Source organism: Arachis ipaensis, chromosome B9 (assembly GCF_059453495.1).
Source record: "Arachis ipaensis isolate K30076 ecotype BB chromosome B9, ASM5945349v1, whole genome shotgun sequence".
In the NCBI taxonomy this organism is placed as follows: domain Eukaryota; kingdom Viridiplantae; phylum Streptophyta; class Magnoliopsida; order Fabales; family Fabaceae; genus Arachis; species Arachis ipaensis.
The window spans coordinates 75102906-75125090 of NC_142444.1; the positions used below are offsets into that span (position 1 = coordinate 75102906).

A 22185-nucleotide genomic window follows, 5' to 3' on the forward strand; every position below is an offset into this window, starting at 1 on the left:
GCTGATCACCTGTCCCAGATAGAACTAGTAGCAGGAGCATCCCTCCCTCCTACTGAGATCTCTGAAACCTTTCCAGATGAGCAATTGTTTGCTATTCAGGAAGCTCTGTGGTTTGAAGACATTGCAAACTATAAGACACAAGGTTCTCCTTCTGTAACCATGGAAAGGAAGCATGAAAAGCTTCTCTCACTGCAGAGTCAACCAAAGCCCCCACAGTCAAACTCTAAGTTTGGTGTTGGGAGGCCACAACCAAACTCTAAGTTTGGTGTTGGGAGGTCCTAACCTTGCTCTGATTATCTGTGAGGCTCCATGAGAGCTCACTGTCAAGCTATTGACATTAAAGAAGTGCTTGTTGGGAGGCAACCCAATGTTATTTAATTATATCTATTTATTTTCCATTGCTATTTTATGTTTTCTTTAGGTTGATGATCATGTGAAGTCACAAAAACAAATGAAAAATCAAAAACAGAATGAAAAACAGCACACCCTGGAGGAAGATCATTTTGGCGTTTAAACGCCAGAAACAAGCATCTGTCTGGCGTTTAACGCCAGAAACAAGCACCAAGCTGGCGTTTAATGCCAGAAACAAGCATCAGTCTGGCGTTAAACGCCAGAAACAGGCTACATTTGGGCGTTTAACGCCAGAAACAGGCAGCAGTCTGGCGTTAAAAGCCAGGATTGCACAGTAAGGGCATTTTGTACGCCTAATTGGAGCAGGGATGCTAAATCCTTGACCCCACTGGATCTGTGGACCCCACAGGATCCCTACCTACCTCACCATTCAAATTCAAACCATTTCCCTCCCAAACCCACCCATTCACACACTTCTATCTCCTCCATCTTCTCCACTTCTTTCTTCTTTTGCTCGAGGACGAGCAAACCTTTTAAGTTTGGTGTGTTAAAAGCATTGCTTTTGTTTTTCCATAATTTAGTGGTAGAGTAATTGACTGCAGATCAAAGAGCTATGAGGAAAGAGCAACAAAGGCAAGGAAGAGACATAAAGGAGCTCAAGAGCACCATTGGTTCTTCAAGAAGAGGAAGACGCCACCCTCATTAAGGTGGACCCATTCTTAAATCTCCTTGTTCTTATTTTCCTGTTTTTCATTTACTATGCTTCATATTTAATTATGTTTGTGTCTTTACTATATGATCACTAATACCTAAGTGTCTATGTCTTAAAGATATGAATGTCCTATGATTCCATCACCTTTCTTAAATGAAAATTGTTTTCTGAAAAAGAAAAAGAAGTACATGAATTTCGAATTTTAAAATAGTTTAATTATTTTGATGTGGTGGCAATACTTTTTGTTTTCTGAATGAATGCTTGAACAGTGCATATGTCTTTTGAATTTGTTGTTTATGAATGTTAAAATTGTTGGCTCTTGAAAGAATGATGAGAAAGGAGAAATGTTATTTGATAATCTGAAAAATCATAAAAATGATTCTTGAAGCAAGAAAAAGCAGTGAAGAACAAAGCTTGCAAAAAAAAAAATACGAAAAAAAAAGAGAGCAAGAAAAAGAAAAAGCAAGCAGAAAAAGCCAAAAGCTCTTTAAACCAAAAGGCAAGAGCAAAAAGCCAATAGCCCTTAAAACCAAAAGGCAAGGGTAATAAAAAGAATCCAAGGCTTTGAGCATCAGTGGATAGGAGGGCCTACAGGAATAAAATCCTAGCCTTAGCGGCTAAACCAAGCTGTCCCTAACCATGTGCTTGTGGTGTGAAGGTGTCAAGTGAAAACTTGAGACTGAGCGGTTAAAGTCGAGGTCCAAAGCAAAAAACAGAGTGTGCTTAAGAACCCTGGACACCTCTAATTGGGGACTTTAGCAAAGCTGAGACATAATCTGAAAAAGGTTCACCCAGTTATGTGTCTGTGGCATGTATGTATCCGGTGGTAATACTGGAAAACAGAGTGCTTAGGGCCATAGCCAAGACTCATAAAGTAGCTGTGTTCAAGAATCAACATACTGAACTAAGAGAATCAATAACACTATCTAAATTCTGAGTTCCTATAGATGCCAATCATTCTGAACTTCAAAGGATAAAGTGAGATGCCAAAACTGTTCAGAAGCAAAAAGCTAATAGTCCCGCTCATCTAATTAACACTGATCTTCATAGATGTTTTTGGAATTCATTGTATATTCTCTTCTTTTTATCCTACTTTGTTTTTAGTTGCTTGGGGACAAGCAACAATTTAAGTTTGGTGTTGTGATGAGCAGATAATTTATACACTTTTTGGCATTGTTTTTACTTAGTTTTTAGTATGATTTAGTTGGTTTTTAGTATATTTTTATTAGTTTTTAATTAAAAATCACATTTCTGGACTTTACTATGAGTTTGTGTATTTTTCTATGATTTCAGGTATTTTCTGGCTGAAATTGAGGGAGTTGAGCAAAAATCTGATTCAGGCTGAAAAAGGACTGCTGATGATGTTGGATTCTAACCTTTCTGCACTCAAAGTGGATTTTCTGGAGCTACAGAACTCCAAATGGCGCGTTCTCAATTGCGTTGGAAAGTAGACATCCAGGGCTTTCCAGCAATATATAATAGTCCTTACTTTGCTCAAGGATAGATGATGTAAACTGGCGTTCAACACCAGTTTCATGTTGCAGTCTGGCATCCCGCGCCAGAAACAAGTTACAAGTTGGAGTTCAACGCCAGAAACAGGTTACAACCTGGCGTTGAATGCCCAAAACAGCCCAGGCACGTGAGAAGCTTAAGTCTCAGCCCCATCACACACCAAGTGGGCCCCAGAAGTGGATTTATGCGCTATCTATCATAGTTTACTCATTTTCTGTAAACCTAGGTTACTAGTTTAGTATTTAAACAACTTTTAGAGATTTATTTTGTACCTCATGACATTTTTAGATCTGAACTTTGTACTCTTTGACGGCATGAGTCTCTAAACTCCATTGTTGGGGGTGAGGAGCTCTGCAGCGTCTTGATGAATTAATGCAATTATCTCTGTTTTCCATTCAAACACGCTTGTTCCTATCTAAGATGTTCATTCGCGCTTCACTATGAAGAAGGTGATGATCCGTGACACTCATCAACTTCCTCAATCCATGAACGTGTGCCTGACAACCACCTCCATTCTACATTAGATTGAATGAGTATCTCTTAGATTTTTTAATCAGAATCTTCGTGGTATAAGCTAGAATTGATGGCGGCATTCATGAGAATCCAGAAAGTCTAAACATTGTCTGTGGTATTCCGAGTAGGATTCAAGGATTGAATGGCTGTGACAAGCTTCAAACTCGCGATTGTTGGGCGTAGTGACAGACGCAAAAGAATCAAAGAATCCTTGTCTTGAGGTTACATGAAGAAAAGATGGTCTTCAATGTCTTCAAAGGAATGAGTTACCCCAAGGAATCCATAGGAGAGTGCATGATGGTAGATACCATAGAAAAGATAGTTCAAGGAGTTTTGGAGGAAGAACAATGTGAAGATATTATGGATCTAGAGCAATAAGCAGAAGGTGGTGAGTTATCACAAGAAACCACAAAGAATACAATCATGCTGAACAAAGAAGTGGAGGCACCAAAACTAGAGCTGAAGACCCTGCCTCCAAGCTTAAAGTATGCATACTTGGGTGACAACAACACTTACCCAGTGATCATCAATGCAAGCTTGAGTGTGGAGCAAGAGGAGCTTATCCATGTGCTGAAGCAACACAAAGATGCTATAGGATGGACACTTGCAGACCTGAAGGGAATCAGTCCTTCAATGTGTATGCATAAATTCTTACTTGAGGAACGTGCCATGCCCTCAAGGCAGCAGAAAAGAAGATTAAACCCAACCATGAATGAAGTAGTCCAAAAGGAGGTGTTGAAATTGTGGCAAGCTGGGGTGATTTACCCTATCTCAGACAGCCCTTGGGTAAGCCCAGTGCAAGTAGTCCCTAAGAAAAGAGGGATCACTGTTGTACCAAATGAGAAGAATGAGCTGATACCTACAAGAATAGTGACCGGCTGGCGCATGTGCATTGATTATAGGAAGCTTAATGAAGCCACCAGGAAGGATCACTTCCCCCTACATATCTTGGATCAGATGCTGGAAAGACTAGCGGGACATGAATATTATTGCTTCTTGGATGGTTACTCTGGTTACAACCAAATAGTTAAAGACCCCAAGGACCAAGAAAAGACCTCATTTACATGTCCCTATGGTGTTTTTGCTTATAGGAGAATGCCTTTTGGATTGTGCAATGCACCTGCAACATTCCAAAGGTGCATGCTCTCCATATTCTCAGACATGATTGAAAGTTTTATTGAAGTATTTATGGATGACATTTCTGTATTTGGTAATTCATATTCTAACTGCTTGTACCACTTAGCCTTGGTGCTAAAGAGATGCCAAGAAACCAACCTTGTTTTGAACTGGGAAAAATGTCATTTTATGGTTACAGAGGGGGTGGTTCTTGGCCACAAGATCTCAAAAAGAGGCATAGAGGTGGACAAGGCTAAGGTGGAGGTGATTGTAAAGTTACCCCCACCTTGCAATGTCAAGGCAGTTAGAAGTTTTCTAGGACATCCTGGCTTCTATAGGAGGTTCATTAGAGATTTCTCAAAGGTTGCCAAACCTTTGAGCAACCAACTTATCTCTAATGTACCTTTTGTTTTTGATAAATATTCCATGCTAGCCTTTGAAGAGCTTAAGAACAAGCTTTCCTCTTCACCTATCATAGCACCACCTTGCTGGGATCTACCCTTTGAGTTGATGTGTGATGCATCTGACTTTGCTGTTGGTGCTGTTTTAGGACAGAGGAGGGACAAATTAGTGCATGTTATTTATTATGCCAGCAAAGTCCTCAATGAGAATCAAAGGAACTATACCACTACAGAAAAGGAATTACGTGCCATTGTCTTTGCTTTTGATAAGTTTAGATCATATCTTATTGGCTCTAAAGTAATTGTGTTCACTGATCATGCAACACTCAAATATTTGCTTACCAAACAAGAGTCCAAACCCAGACTAATAAGGTGGATCCTACTACTCCAATAGTTTGACATTGAAATAAAAGATAGGAGTGGAGCAGAGAATAAGGTGGCTGACCACTTATCAAGGATCCCACAAAACGAAGATGAGACACACCAATTTGCAGTGAATGAGAGCTTCCCTGATGAGCAGTTAATGATGATACAAGAAGCCCCTTGGTTCGCGGACATAGCCAATTTCAAGGCTATTGGGGAACTACCAACTAACATCAACAAACACATGAGGAGAAAGCTAATAAAAGATGCTAAACACTACATTTGGGATGAGCCCTATTTATTCAAAAAATGTGCTGATGGGATCTTGAGAAGGTGTATTTCCCATGAAGAAGGGTAGGAAGTGCTTTGGCAATGCCACGGATCCGCCTATAGAGGCCATTTTAGTGGGGAAAGAACTTCAGCCAAGGTGCTACAATGTGGGTTCTATTGGCCAACCTTGTTTAAGGATGCAAAGGAGTTGGTATCAATGTGTGATGAATGCCAAAGGGCTGGCAATCTACCAAAGAAAAGTGAGATGCCACAGAGGTTTATAATGAAGTTAGAATTATTTGACGTGTGGGGATTGACTTTATGGGACCTTTCCCATCTTCCTATTCAAACAATTATATATTGGTGGCTGTAGATTATGTGTCAAAGTGGATAGAAGCCATAGCCACAACAACAAATGACAACAAGGTTCTGATGAGCTTCTTGAGGAGGAATATCTTCAGCAGATTTGGAGTCCCAAGAGACCTCATTAGTGATGGAGGAACACACTTCTGCAGCAAGCAACTTGAAGCACTCCTCTCTAAATATGGAGTGAAACACAAAGTGACAACTCCATATCATCCACAGACTAACGGACAAGCTGATATTTCAAACAGGGAGCTCAAAAGAATTCTTGAAAAAACTATTGGAAGCTCAAGAAAGGATTGGTCTAAAAAGTTGGATGATGCTTTATGGGCCTATAGGATAGCCTTCAAAACACCTATTGGGATGTCTCCATACCAATTGGTGTTTGGCAAGGCTTTTCATTTACCAATTGAGCTTGAACATAGAGTATTCTGGGCTCTAAAATGCTAAATTTTGATGATCAAGCCGTTGGAGAAAAGAGACTAATGCAACTTAATGAGCAAGAAGAATTAAGAAATCAAGCCTATGACAATGCAAAGATTTACAAGGAAAACACAAAAAGGTGGCATGATCAAAAGATAGTAAGGAGAGAGTTCACAGAAGGACAAAGAGTGCTGTTGTACAATTCAAGACTTAAGTTCTTCCCGGGAAAGCTTAAGTCTCGATGGTCTGGACCCTTCACCATTCTCAAAGTGTCACCTTATGGTCATGTAGAGCTCATGGAAGACAAATCACAAAGAACATTCACTGTGAATGGCCATAGACTCAAGCATTACTTGGGAGACTCACTGGATGAGAAGAGAGTGAGCTACCATCTCAGCTAAAGAAGGAAGAACATCAAGCTAGTGACGATAAAGAAGCACTCGTTGGGAGGCACCCCAACACTTTATATCCATTTGATTTACTGCTTTCCTAGGAGTAGTCACAAGTGTCAACTTAGATCGTTTAAGTTCCAGTTTAATATTTTGATTTCATTGCTTTCTGAAGGTAGATTGTAGGTAGTAGATTAGGAAGTTTAAATTTTAGTTTTTGATAGTTAGAAGATCTTCAGTTTAGTTTCTTTTTCTGAAAGTGCAATTTGATGAATATATTTACTGATGATGAGTGATTGGGCTGAGAACTAGCAAAAAGCTAAGTTTCGTGTGGCCACCAATCTACTTAATCTAGGCTTACAACCTATTGAACAGATTAAATTTGAAAGTAAGCCCAGAGATTAAGTTTGTTGTGGCCACCACCATACGAAATCCCACCTAGCAAGCCCAATACCATCCAAATTGAAAGCATTTAATAAATTGGCAAGTGTATGAAAGTTGGTTTTAATTGTGTCCGGAAGGGGGTTAGAAGCAAAAGAATGTGAAAGGATTAAAGTTAATTCACCCTTATGAACACATTAAAAACCCAATGATGAACACAATTTATTAGATGCAAGGGAATTAAGTTTGGTGTCCCAAGGGACACTCATAAGTTGCAATTTTAATTACTCATATTAAAAAGAAATGTGAAGGATTCTTTTGTCATTACTAATGGGGTTTCAGTTTTTATTTTTCAAGAGAGAGAATGGGGCAAACATGATTGATATCTCATAAAGCAAGAAGTCAAAGTGTACTTGCACTTTGGAACTCAACACATGCAGGAAGCAAAGAGGGGTAAGGATTGGCACCTTTTTCCACGCTAGGCGCCATTCCCCAAGTGGGAAAACATTGAATTGCTTCCACTTTCCACCATTCAGACCACACTTTCCACCCCTATAAAAACCCCCTTACTTTTCCCACCTTTCCCCCCACTTCAAACCCCAACCTCACACACGAAAAGACCCTCACAATTCCTTCTTTCTTTTCATCTCCTTCTTTCTTCTCTTTACCTTTTTTTCTTCTACTTGATTAGGGACAATCAAGCCCTAAGTTTGGTGTCGGAGCAAAACTGTGTTTTACTTGCTCTCTCTCTTGCAACTTTCTTCAACTTTCTTTAACACTTCAAACACATTTTCTTTACCACAATGGCACCACCAAGAGCCTCATCAACAAGGAAAAGAAAGACCAAAGAACTAACCTCAGGGTCCTCAAGCCACAATGAATACAAGTTCCTCTCATCATTCAACTAAAACCAATTTTATGGTAGGGTGAGTGAGAGGCAAATCATTCCACCCTGAGATCAACAGGAAGATAAACAGTAGAGGCTGGGCACTCTTGTGCAACCCACCAAGGAAGGTGGTGGAAAGCTTGGTAAGAGAGTTCTACGCTAATGCTGTTCCTCAGCCAGGGCAACACTATGGCTATTTTAGCTATGTTAGGGGAAAATCCATTGACTACAGCCCCTTCAACATAGATAGGATGCTCATGGTGAAGCAAACAAGCTTCACTTAGAGATATTAAGAAAGAAGGAAGCAAGAAAACCCAGGATTTAATGAAATCCTTAATAAGATTTGTGTGTTGAATGTGCAATGGATAAATGACAAAGATGGGAGATCCAACCAGCTGAGGAGAAGAGATTTAAGCCCCCAAGCTAGAGGGTGGCTGGATTTTGTAAGAAGATCTCTCAACCCAATATCCAACACATCTGAGGTAACACTTGAAAGAGCTATGCTCATATACAGCATCATCAAAGGTGAGAATGTGAATGTTGGGGAGATGATAGCCAACAACATCAACAGGGTACTGAAAAGTGCCAAAGATAGCACAAGGCTAGCATTCCCCAGCATCATCCAAAGGCTGTGTGATGAAGTAGGGGTGGAGAAGATTATTGATGAGGTACTGGTAGAACAAGACAAGCCCATAACTGCCAAGAAGATGGCCAAAGTAGTGGCTGTCAACCCACTTGAGAGGAGAAGGGAGCATAGAAGACATGCTCATGTGCCACAAGGCCAACCACAACAAAAAAAGGAGCAACCACATCACCTATCACTTCAACTTCCACCATATCAACAATACCAACAATTTCCTGAAGGTTTCAACTAGGAGCAATTGCAAGGAGACATACACCAAATGAAGGGAGACATACATCATCTGAGAGAGGATGTCAACCAACTCAAGGGTAATCAACAACAACAATAGGACCAAGTGAATCAGAACATACAACAACTCCAAGGGAGTTTGGAGCACATGAGGAAGTAGCAGCAAGAACAATTTGACTGGGGAAAAATGCAAAGTGCACTCAACAAGATAGTAGAGCAAAATAAATGGCAGCAGAGGAACCTTGCTGAGTTCAGAATTCTTTATAATGCCAGAACTATTTCAAGGAGGTAATATGATATCAACACATAAGCGAAGCTGAATCACTTGTGTAATGCGGTGGCTGCCTTAAACCCTGGATTCCCAACATTCATGCAAGGAATGGAGGAGTTGAGTGCAAGACAAGAGGAAATTCTGGCCAAGAACAAGGAGGATGAAAGAAATTACATAAGGAGGCTAGGATTTTGGAAGCCCAAGGACACAAAGGCTCAAGAGGGATCCTTTAAAAAGGATGAAGATGACTCCTCCCCTTCCACAAAGAAAGACAAAGGAAAATGGCCAATGAACTGAAACTGCTAAGGTTGTTGAGTTCCATGGTTGACACTCTCAAATTTCTAAATTTCTGTTTAGTTTCTTTATGTTTTAAATTTCTGTTTAATAATAAATAGCAATGCTAGGATAGTTTATGTTTATGCTTAGTTTTTTTAATATCCTGAAGTCTTGTATGAGTCATTTGAATTACAAGAAAGAAAATGCAATATTAAAGTTCAAGTTTCTTCAACATCAATAAAAGTTTAGTTTGTTTCCTTAAGAGTTATTGTGAGTGTTACAAAAATAAGAGCAAAAGAGACTAAGACCAAGTCTAACTGTAAAAAAAAAACTAAAGAGATAAGGAACTAAGTGTAGAACCTTGAATTAACTGAAAAGAAAATGAGTCATGAAAAGCAACTAGGCCTAGAAGGTATGACAAGTAAAAGCTAAGGGGTGTTCCTTGAATATCTATAGTACCAAGAAGTAGTAAGCAATAAAGACCCAAGGCTCTGAGCATCAATTACTAGGATGGAAAGAAACACTAAATAGCTAAAAAAGAGTTAGAAAACCTAGTAGATGCTTGTGGTGAAGATGTGTCAAGAAGAGACCTGGGCAAGTAAATTTTTATAGGGGTATCTCAACACCTAGTACCTTAAAGCCAACTGGTTTAGGAGTGCTAATTGAAAGCCTAACTAAAGGGTTGTCTTGAGACAAAATATTTTGAGTCGTGGTCAATAAAAAAGAAAAAGTGAAAGAATAGAACAATCAAAAGAGAATGAAATAACTTTTACTACTTCAAAGTGACAATCAATAAAAAGGACCCCTGAAACTTAAACTTAGAATAACCTTCAAGAACCTAGGAGTTCTTTGTGACATTGAAATAGAAATGTTCATGTTTTAAACACTTAGCCTCATCCTTAGTAATGTTGCATCCATTCAAGGTCAAGTCTCAATTCATCTAAGAACTACTCACATTGATTTGCTTGGGACAAGCAAAGCTTAAGTTTGGTGTTGTGATGACTTGCATCATCTACCCTTTTTTCTTTCATAAAAAGGACCATAAAAGAGCATAATCTCATTTGATCATTGCAATTCATGCACTATTTGATGAATATTATGGTACATTACTTTGAAATGGGTTTGTGCTGAATTTCAGGTGAAAAAGACATCAAAAAGGGGAAGAAAACAACAAAACTAGCTGGGCGTGTGAAACTGGCGTGCCACTTGGAGCAAACGCCACAAAAATGTATGGGCGTGGCACGCCAGTATTGAATTCCGGTCATCAACGCGCACGCGTCAGGCACGCGTACGCGTGGGTTGCTGCACGTGACTCACTAAAGGCAACTCGTGGTCAGCAATTTCTAGAGCATTTTGGGCCCAATCCTACTCATTTTTGATGCTATTTCATGCAGAATTCAAGCTTGGACAAGGGGGAGCAATTGTTTTGGAGTTTTTGAATCATGTAGCTTAGTTTTTAGAGAGAAAAGCTCCATTTTCTCTCTAGAATGAGGGTTCCTAGGGTTAATTGCATCATAGATCCATGTTTAATTCCTTGCTTTCATCTTGTTTCTTCTACATTTTTATGCTCAAGTGATGTAACTCTCTTGCTCTCTCTTGTTAATTTTCCTTTTTGCTCTCTTTTGTGATGATGAACTCTTGATGGATTTGGATCTCTTTTAATGAATTTTGATATTTGATGTTTCCTTATTATTTTATTGAGTTCTTGATTTTACTTTCCTTGCAATTGGTAGTTGTTAGATTTTATTATCCCTGCACATTTACCATGATTTTCATTTATACCCACCAAGTGTTTGACAAAATGCTTGGTTGGGCTTTAAAGTAGACCTTGAGCATTCTTGGCTTGGAAAGAGTAATTAGGTGATCTTGAGTCATGAATACCCAACTCATGTTGGTGACCTAGAGTTGTTTGCTAATATTGTTTCTATTGACACTAATCTCTTGCTAATTCAATTAGTAGGTGATTAGGACTTTTGGATTGAGATTAGCTAGTCTTATTAGACTTTCTTCAAGTATGAGGATAACATGATACCTTCCTCCATCATCGGGGATGACGTAATAAGATAAATTCTTGTTTATTATTTTGATATGATTGATTAGTCTTATTTGACGTTCTCCCTATGTGAAGATAACATGATACCTTCTTCCATTTGCTGGAGCTGACTAAATTGGATGAATTAATCATTGTATAACTAGGATAGAGAGCCTATGTTCTTGATCCTTGCCATGAATATCTCTCTTTAATAATTGCTTTCTTTAAATTGCTTACTTGATTTATTTTTCTTTCCATTTAAATTCTTGCCCATTTAATTTCTTGCCCTTTTATAAATCAAACCCCCTTGCATCTTCATAGCCAATAATCATTCACTTCATTGCAATTCCTTGTGAGATAACCCGGAGTTTAAATACTTAGGTTAATTCTTATTGGGGTTTGTACTTGTGACAACTCAAATTTTTATGTGAGAATTGTTTGTTGGTTTGGAGCTATGCTTACAACAAAGTTCTTATTTCTATAAGAGAAATTCTAAACCGACACGACAATTCTTCGCTATCAAGCCCGTCATCTTCATCATCCAGAGCAGGCACTATCTTGCCATCCTCTACCAAATTGTCCAAGCTGAAGAGAGTCAGGTCGAGTTCAGGAGCAAGAACTTGGACCTGTGCCTTTAAATTGTCATAAGCACCCGTCACAGTATCGACCAGATGACCTTGGAGATCGGCGTAATCCGCATGGGTAGAAGCAAGTCTCTCCTTCAACTCCAACAGCTCGGCATAAGTATGGGTATAACTTTTCTTGTGTTTCTTCGTCATCTCCTCCGCCAAATTTGCAGCCGCCTCAGCCCTGGTAGCTCGAGAATTTTCCATCTCCAAGTCCAAGTCTAGCTTAATTACCTTGGCATCAAGCTCATCCTTCACCCCCTTTATTCTATCGAAATCCAATTTAGCATCCTCCAGAAAAGCCTTAGTCGTATGGACTAGGGAACTCTGAACAGTACGGAATAAGGCTGCACCCATATGGGCCATCCGAATACTGTTACTGGTGATGAAATTCAAGTGATGAAGGATGGACACATCATCCATTGGAAGTCCACTATAAGGAGCAATTTGGTTATCAACAAACCTCACAGCATCAAAATCAGGAGCATCCAAGTCATAAGGATCCATAGTCTTCTGTGTTTTAGGAGGAGGACCAGCAGTAGGAGAGGAGGCAACACAACAGGTTGACTGGAGAGGAGCAGAAGGAACCACACGAACCTGAGGAGTCAGGATGATCTTCCTCAGTCTAGAAGTGTCCAAGGTCGGCTTCTTCAGAGGAATATGAGTAGATCCTTCTCCAGAAGCTTTCGCCGAGATGTTTTGAGCAGCAGTCGCCTTCTTAGCCCGACGATAGGTCTTCATGGAATCTGTAGACTTCACCATTTCTGAAAAAGGAAAACGGCAAAATCAAGTCGCAAGTAAGAAAGGGATAGATGGAAAACAAACAAACAAATAAAGAAAAGCTAAAAAAAGAAGTCGGCAACTACCCAATTCGGCCCGAAGAAGGGAAGGATCTCCTAGAAACTTCTTCGTGTCGAAATGGGGGGCTCTCCCCAATTTTCCTCCAATACATGCACAAAGGCCTGCTCGACCTCATTCAGACTTTCCCAAGAATACCTAGCCACTACCACATTCTTTTGCCAGCACAAAAGGAAGGCAGGTTCATTATTTTCATCCAAAAATAAGGGCCGAGCTCCCTCAACAACTCGAACCTTGAAATAGTAATTCTTAAAATCCATAAAGGATTCGTCATACATGGAGAACACTTTCTTCCTTTGGGTAGCTTGGAAAGAAATCTAGGAAGCTTTCTTCTTAGCTACCCTAGGCTTCGTCAACACAAAAAGGTAAAGGAAGAAAGTTTGGGTAGGTCGGATATCCAATTCCTGACATAACAATTAGAAGATTTTTATGAAACCCCGTGAGTTCGGATGGAGCTGAGAAGGAGCTACATCGCAGGACCACAACAGCTCGGTCTCAAAAGGGGTAAAAGGAATGGTAATGATTAATTGACTGAAAAAGTAGTCATAAGCATAGAAAAAAGGACACTCCCCTTGAGTCAAAAGAGGAAAACTAACCCTTTCCTCAGGGTCAGGTGACAACAACTCATAATTTTTATCCTGGTCCCTATTACTACAAATTATATGGTGCCTCCTAAGTCGCACACAGTACTCAGGATCAGCCACAGTAACACATGATGTAGCGGAAAACGATCCGACACAAAACTCACCGGCAAGTGCACCGGATCGCATCAAGTAATAATAACTCACGGGAGTGAGGTCGATCCCACAGGGATTGAAGGATTGAGCAATTTTAGTTTAGTGGTTGATTTAGTCAAGCGAATCAAGGTTTGGTTGAGAGATTTGTGATTTGCAGAATTTAAATTGCAGAGAAAGTAAAGGGAGTGGGTAAATTGCATGGAAGTAAAGAGAACTGAAATTTAAAGTGCTGAATCTTAAAGAACAAGAAATTAAATGGCAGAAACTTAGAACGCAAGAAATGTAAATTGCAGAATCTTAAAGAGAAAGAAATGTAAATGGCTTGAATTGTAAAGGGAATTGGGAATTGGATTTGCAGAATTTAAACAAGGAAAAGTAAATTGCAACGAACAGAGAAGTAGAAGATAACTTGGATTGAACCGGATCTAAAAACAGAATTGTAAATGTGCATGAAAAGCATTAAACAGAGGATGTAAAATTGGAATTCAGATCTCAGGACCCAAGAGACTAGATAACCATGTCTAGATCTCAATGCCTTCCTAGATCCAACAAGAGTAATTGCAAAGGAAATGTAAATTGCAGAGAAAGTAGATGAGAGAGCAAGTAACAGAAACTGAAATTCAATTAAGCAGAAAATTAAACAAGATCCCCAAGGTGAGATTGAAATAGAAGTTCTTCAATTCTCCACCCAAGATCCGAAGCAAGGAAATTAAAGAGTGCTGGGCAAGAACAAGGAAGAAGAGAGATCAATTCTCCTCCCCAATTCTCTTGAATTAAAACAACAATGCTAGAATGTAAAATGAGCTCTCTACTAAGTGCACTAATCAAACTGAAAAGAAAAGCTCCCTAAAAACTTAAATCCTATGCTATTTATACACTTTCTTCAAATGGTCTTCAAGCCTTCAATTGGGCCTTTTCTCTTGATGGAATTGGGTTGATAGAGGCCTTGGTTGATTGCTCTTGGAGTTTGGAGAAGAACCGAATTGAACCGGGTTTGGAATCATGAAAGCTTGAGTAAAAGTTTGAGTAAAAGTTTGAGGCAAACTTTTACTCCAACTTTTCACATCAGCCACCCTCTTTTGCTGATACCAACGTTGGGGCAAAAGTTTGGGGTCTAACTTTTGCTCCAACGTTGGCCTCCCCTTGCACACTCATGGCGCCAACGTTTGCCAAAAAGTTAGAGGCAAACGTTGGCGCAAACTTTTGCTCTCCAGGGTGTGTTGTTCATGCGCCAACGTTTGCCAAAAAGTTTGAGGCTAACGTTGGAGCAAACTTTTGCTCTCCAGGGTGTTGATTTGTGATGCCAAAAGTTTGCCAAAAAGTTTGAGGCAAACTTTTGCTCAAGCTTTTTGCCCAAAAGTTTGCACAAAAGTTTGAGGCAAACTTTTGCTCCAGCTTTTTGCCCAAAAGTTTGCCCAAAAGTTTGAGGCAAACTTTTGGTCAAGCTTTTTGCTCCCTGGTACGTTTTCAATTAATCCAAAAGTTTGAGCTAAAGTTTGAGGCAAACTTTTGCTCAAACTTTTTGTCCTCTCTTCCTCCTAGCCATTCCTTCTTGCTTCAACCTTTCTCCAAGCTTTCTTCACCTATCATTAATCAACCAAACACATCAAAGCTATGCTCAAAATCATGAGATATTCATTCTTTCATAATATGTGACAATTATAGCATAAAACCTCATGAAATTGCATTAATTCATCTATGGTTGATTAAATCAAAGGAAGCATGAAAATCTACCCAATTGGCTTGCTTATGGCTCAAGAAAGTGCATAATTCAAATGAAAACAAAAGAAAAAGGCTAGTGAAACTAGGCTAAGATGACTTGTCATCACAACACACATCAAAATAATGGAGTCTAGCCAGTCAGACATGCCATCCGAGATCTTAGTAGACATCTCAATAATGTTTTTGCAAGAAGACATGGGTCAACTATTCCTACAGTAAGAAAAAGAAAAAATGGGTTACTACCAAACAACTCGGGCAAATATGGAAATAATTCGAAAAATAACATATGAACATCAAGATTCAGACACGGCAGTAAAAGGGAAACCCCAGCATTCATACTAAAGTCCAGGGCACCCTTTGGAGGCAGTAACAAAGCAAGAACCAGGAAAGTAGGAAATCGACGGTCTATGCCCTAAACATCTCGCAACAAGAAAACACAATCCTTCTCTAGTAACATCACTCCACACAAAGCAGCAAGAAACCCATCATCATTAACAAAAATCATCAAAAGCTACAATCTTTCTTTTCCAACAGTTCAGACAAAAGTAGTGAACCTAGAGATGAGGACATGCAAGGATGAAAGAAACAGGAACAGCGAGAATAAAACCCTAAGAAAGAAAAAACTACTAGGCACACATCACAGCCAAAGAATGCAGGGATCACCACAAGGTTGCAAGCTTTTTTAGAAAATCGTGAAAACAATATGTCGAAAGGAAAGATACAATCTTTTTTCAAAGAGGTCAGGATTCTCAGAGACAAAATCAGTAAAAATCACACGCAACAATGGAGACATACAAGAAGGCGAATATCAAAAACATAAAAGGGAAAGAAAATGCCAACCTGTAGAGGATGAAGAAGCAAGCGCGAGGGAAGGATCAGGAAGAAGCGAGCGACCAAATCTGCGCCAACAAAATGCTCTCGAGCAAAGGAGATGGAAAGCTTGGGGGCGTGTAGACCAGAAGATATCAGAAGGAGCAAAACGCCTTGCAAATGATGAGTAAAGAAGACAAAGAGGAATTAGAGAAAGAAATTATAAAATGACACTTTGAAAATTTCAAAAATGAAGGAGCAAAGAGGGAAAAAGGAAACGACGAAGGGGTATTTATGAGCTTTTAAACCCTCGCAGATTCCCAAACAAGCGCAACGCGTGCTGCAATTAAAGAGAAAAAAGAAAGAAAAATGTTCCACATTCAAATCCCAGCAGGAGTCATACTAGAGGACGACCTAAGGCGAAATGCTCAAGCTCGATTTTCTCAAAATGATCGAAGTCTAAAGGACATGACCTTAAGGGAAAAAATCGAGCTCAAGCAGGGGCACTGTTCATACCCTGGGTCGAGCTATCCGACCTAGGCTGATTGAAGACAGAGCAACCGACCTCTTCAGGTCAGGTCCCCTGACCTCTTCTTCAAAGAGTTCGGCCAAATCACCACAAAGAAGCCCAAGTAGGCCCAAACAAGGGATATAGCCCAATCTAAAGACAACAAAAGCCTAGAAAGATAAAGGCGATTCCCCTTAGAGATAAGATGACTTCACTTAAAGATAAGATAAGATAACTAACTTATCTTATCCAGAAAGGCCAGCCCACACTACTATAAATACACTGAGCACCCAGGTATAACTCATACTCTGATTCTATTAAAAACCTGCTTAAAGCCCATGCTAACTTAAGCATCGGAGTCTCTTGTAGGTACCACCACCCTCTGGTGATCAAGGATCAATAGCACCACCAGGCTCAACAAGTTAGACATGACAGCTCCGGCGACCATAGCAGATCTCATCCGAGACCGACCTTCAGTTTCAAGTAACCCTCGGAACACTATGTATGTGAATGCAACTATATGTTAAGATGTTTCTGCCTACTTTATTAAAAGTAAATAAGTTCTCCAAGACAAACATAAATCAGATTTCACAAATTTAAATCACACAATAAAAGATAGGTAAACTTGTGAGAAGATAGCTTATGAAAGCAGCGAACATAGAATCAAGCATTGAACCCTCACTGGTAGTGTATATGCACTCTAATCGCTCAAGTGTCTAGGGTCAATCCACTCTACTCTTCTCTAGTCATGCTTTCTAAACTTTGTTCTTCATCTAACCAATCAACAAATATTTACTGTACCAATGCAAACATCATGAGGTCTTTTCAAGGTTGTAATGGGGCTAAGGTAAGGGTGAGGATATATGTATGGCCAAGTGAGCTATAATATGAATCTTTGACTAACCTAAACTCTCACCTAACACACACACACTCTATGTAATTCTAAGCTAACCAAAGATTGAATTGGGTAATTAATTATTTTTCCGCTTAAGGCTAGTGATGTAGTAAAATATAGAACAAATGGGGATTAAAAGCTCAAAGTGGCAAACAAAGATAATTGAAATGGTAGGCTATTTAGGATAAGTGAGCTAATAACAAATGATGGCCTCAATCATATGTATGCATGTAAATATAATAAACAATGGACATATAGAATGGAACAAACTATAGATTACAATCATAGAGAAGAAAACTGGTACGCGGAATCGTGATTACACTTTAATTATGTAAAGTTCATTGCTCTTTCTTTCCCTGGAAATGGCGCCAAAAACATGATGCCAAAACCACGGTTCACAACTCCGTGTAACTGACCAGCAAGTGCACTGGGTCGTCCAAGTAATACCTTACGTGAGTAAGGGTCGAATCCCACGGAGATTGTTGGTATGAAGCAAGCTATGGTCACCTTGCAAATCTCAGTTAGGCGGATCTAAATTGATAATGGTGTTTTCGAATTTAATATAATAAAATAGGGATAGAAATACTTATGTAATTCATTGGTAGGAATTTCAGATAAGCGAATGGAGATGCTTTCGTTCCTCTGAACCTCTGCTTTCCTGCTATCTTCATCCAATCAGTCTTACTCCTTTCCATGGCTGGCTTTATGTGATACATCACCACTGTCAATGGCTACTTTCGGTCATCTCTCGGGAAAATGATCCAATGCCGTGTCACGGCACGGCTAATCGTCTGGAGGCATCACCCTTGTCAATGGCTTCATCTTATCCTCTCAGTGAAAATGGTCAACGCACCCTGTCACGGCACGGCTATTCATCTGTCGGTTCTCGATCATGCTGGAATAGGATTTACTATCCTTTTGCGTCTGTCACTAACGCCTTGCAATCGCGAGTTTGGAGCTCGTCACAGTCATTCATTCATTGAATCCTACTCGGAATACCACAGACAAGGTTTAGACTTTCCGGATTCTCTTGAATGCCGCCATCATTCTAGCTTACGCCACGAAGATTCTGATTAAGAGATCTAAGAGATATTCATTCAGTCGAAGGTAGAACGAAAGTGGTTGTCAGGCACGCGTTCATAGGGAATGATGATGATTGTCACGTTCATCTCATTCAGATTGAAGTACGAATGAATATCTTAGAAGCGAAGTAAGATGAATTGAATAGAAAACAGTAGTACTTTGCATTAATCTTTGAGGGACAGCAGAGCTCCACACCTTAATCTATGGAGTGTAGAAACTCTACCGTTAAAAATACATAAGTGAAAGGTCCAGGCATGGCCGAATGGCCAGCCCCTCTGATCTAAGAACCAGGCGTCCAAAGATTCTCAAGATTCAAACATCGTTCAAAAGATGTCTAATACAATAGTAAAAGGTCCTATTTATAATAAACTAGCTACTAGGGTTTACATGAGTAAGTAATTGATGCATAAATCCACTTCCGGGGCCCACTTGGTGTGTGCTTGGGCTGAGCTTGAGTGTTGCACGTGTAGAGGTCCTTCTTGGAGTTGAATGCCAGCATTTGTGCCAGTTTGGGCGTTCAACTCTGGTTTTGGATCCTTTTCTGGCGCTGGAAGCCAGATTTGGGCAGAAAGCTGGCGTTGAACGCCAGTTTACGTCATCTATTCTTGGCCAAAGTATGAACTATTATATATTGATGGAAAGCCCTGGATGTCTACTCTCCAACGCAATTGAAAGCGAGCCATTTCGAGTTTTGTAGCTCCAGAAAATCCACTTTGAGTGCAGAGAGGTCAGAATCCAACAGCATCAGCAGTCCTTCTTCAACCTCTGAATCTGATTTTTGCTGAAGTCCCTCAATTTCAGCCAGAAAATACCTGAAATCAAAGAAAAACACACAAACTCATAGTAAAGTCCAGAAATGTGAATTTAACATAAAAACTAATGAAAACATCCCTAAAAGTAACTAGATCCTACTAAAAACATACTAAAAACAATGTCAAAAAGCGTATAAATTATCCGCTCATCACAACACCAAACTTAAATTGTTGCTTGTCCCCAAGCAACTGAAAATCAAATAGGATAAAAAGAGGAGAATATACTATAAATTCCAAACTATCAATGAAACATAGCTCCAATCATATGAGCGGGACTTATAGCTTTTTGCCTCTTGAATAGTTTTGGCATCTCACTTTATCCATTGAGGTTCAGAATGATTGGCATCTATAGGAACTCAGAGTTCAGATAGTGTTATTGATTCTCCTAGTTCAGTATGATGATTCTTGAACACAGCTATTTCATGAGTCTTGGCCGTGGCCCTAAGCACTTTGTTTTCCAGTATTACTACCGGATACATAAATGCCACAGACACATAATTGGGTGAACCTTTTCAGATTGTGACTCAGCTTTGCTAAAGTCCCCAATTAGAGGTGTCCAGGGTTCTTAAGCACACTCTTTTTTTGCTTTGGACCTTAACTTTAACCGCTCAGTCTCAAGTTTTCACTTGACACCTACACGCCACAAGCACATGGTTAGGGACAGCTTGGTTTAGCCGCTTAGACCAGGATTTTATTCCTTTAGGCCCTCCTATCCACTGATGCTCAAAGCCTTGGGATCCTTTTTATTTGCCCTTGCCTTTTGGTTTTAAGGGTTATTGGCTTTTTCTGCTTGCTTTTTCTTTTTTTTCTTTCTATATTTTTTTTTGCCTATTTTTTTTTTCTGCAAGCTTTGTTCTTTGCTGCTTTTTCTTGCTTCAAGAATCATTTTTATGATTTTTCAGATTATCAAATAACATGTCTCCTAGTCATCATTCTTTCAAGAGCCAACATTTTTAACATTCTTAAACAACAACTTCAAAAGACATATGCACTGTTCAAGCATACATTCAGAAAACAAGAAGCATTGTCGCCACATCAATATAATTAAGCTAAGTTCAAGGATAAATTCGAAACTCATGTACTTCTTATTCTTTTGAATTAAAACATTTTTCATTTAAGAGAGGTGATGGATTCATAGGACATTTATAACTTTAAGACAAAGTTACTAACTACTAATGATCATGTAATGAAGACACAAACATAGATAAGCACATAACATAGAAAACGAAAAACAGAAGAAATAAGAACAAGGAATGAATCCACCTTAGTGATGGTGGCGTTTCCTTCTTGAGGAACCAATGATGTCCTTGAGCTCTTCTATGTCTCTTCCTTGTCTTTGTTGCTCCTCCCTCATTGCTTTTTGATCTTCTCTTATTTCATGAAGCATGATGGAGTGCTCTTGATGTTCCACCCTTAGTTGTCCCATATTGGAACTCAATTCTCCTAGGGAGGTGTTGATTTGCTCCCAATAGTTTTGTGGAGGAAAGTGCATTTGAGGCATCTCCGGGATGTCATGGTGATGAGCTTCATATGCCTCTTGAGCTCCATGAGTGGGCTCTCTTTCTTGCTCCATCTTTTTCTTAGTGATGGGCTTGTCCTCTTTGATGAGGATATCTCCCTCTATGTCAATCCCAGCCGAATTGCATAGGTGGCAAATGAGGTGAGGAAAGGCTAACCTTGCCATGGTAGAGGACTTGTCAGCCACCTTGTAGAGTTCTTGAGGTATAATCTCATGAACTTCCACCTCTTCTCCAATCATGATGCTATGGATCATGATGGCCCAGTCTATAGTAACTTCAGACCAGTTGCTTGTGGGAATGATTGAGCATTAAATGAACTCCAACCATCCTCTAGCTACAGGCTTGAGGTCCAATCTTCTTAGTTGAACCGGCTTGCCTTTGGAGTCAACCTTCCATTGAGCTCCTTCTACACATATGTCCATAAGGACTTGGTCCAACCTTTGATCAAAGTTGACTCTCCTTGTGTAGGGGCGTGCGTTCTCTTCCATGTTTGGCAAGTTGAACGCCAACCTCACATTTTCTGGACTAAAATCTAAGTATTTCCCCCGAACCATTGTAACATAGTTCTTTGGATCCGGGTTCTTACTTTGATCATGGTTCTTGGTGATCCATGCATTGGCATAGAACTCGTGAACCATTAGGATGCCGACTTGTTGGATGGGATTTGTTAGAACTTCCCAACCTCTTCTTTGAATTTCATGTCAGATCTCCGGATACTCATTTCTTTTGAGTTTGAAAGGGACCTCAGGGATCACCTTCTTCTTGGCCACAACATCATAGAAGTGGTCTTGATGGGCTTTGGAGATGAACCTTTCCATCTCCCATGACTCGGATGTGGAAGCTTTTGTCTTCCCTTTCCCCTTTCTAGAGGATTCTCTGGTCTTAGGTGCCATCAATGGTAATGGAAAAACAAAAAGCTTATGCTTTTACCACACCAAACTTAGAGTTTTGCTCGCCCTTGAGCAATAAAAGAAAGAATAGATGAAGAAGAAGAAGAAATGGAGGAGAGGGAGAGTGGGAAGTGTTTTCGGCCAAGAAGGGTGTAGAGGGGTGTGTTGTGTGAATTTGATGAAGAATGGAGGGCTTTATATAGGGAAGGGAGGGGCGGAAAGGTTTCGGCCATATGGGTGGGTTTGGGTGGGAGAGAGATGTTGAATTTTGAAGGTAGTGGGTGTATGGATGTGAGTGGTAAATGAAAAACAGAAGGGATGATCATGAATGGGAAGAGAGATGATGAGGTAGGTGGGGATCCTATGGGGTCCACAGATCCTGAGATGATCCTGTGGGGTCCACAGATCCTAAGATGATCCTGTGGGGTCCACAGATCCTGAGGTGTCAAGGCATTTACATCCCTGCACCAATTTAGGCATGTAAAATGCCCTTGTACACAACTCTGGGCGTTCAGCGCCAGGTTGGTGGCCATTTTGGGCGTTCAACGCCCATTTGTGTGCCATTTCTGGCGTTGAACGCCAGAACCATGCCTG

General features: G+C 39.9%; 1 protein-coding gene across 1 annotated transcript; it reads left to right on the forward strand.

Moving 5' to 3' along the window:
- Positions 1-3511: 3511 nt before the first annotated feature.
- Positions 3512-5326, forward strand: LOC148545056 (uncharacterized). The gene is made up of 3 exons (XM_088499039.1): positions 3512-3725; positions 4638-4801; positions 5000-5326. Exons 1-3 carry the CDS (start codon positions 3512-3514, stop codon positions 5324-5326), a joined length of 705 nt encoding a protein of 234 aa, XP_088355165.1.
- Positions 5327-22185: the final 16859 nt, after the last annotated feature.

Excerpts from the sequence above, each read along its gene's own strand:
- LOC148545056 (XM_088499039.1), top strand. The coding sequence starts at position 3,512 with ATGCTGAACAAAGAAGTGGAGGCACCAAAACTAGAGCTGAAGACCCTG. Across the intron at positions 3,726-4,637 it reads GGGAATCAGTCCTTCAATGT|CCTTTGAAGAGCTTAAGAAC; the intron begins GTATGCATAAAT and ends ATTCCATGCTAG. Across the intron at positions 4,802-4,999 it reads TTATTTATTATGCCAGCAAA|TTTGACATTGAAATAAAAGA; the intron begins GTCCTCAATGAG and ends CTACTCCAATAG.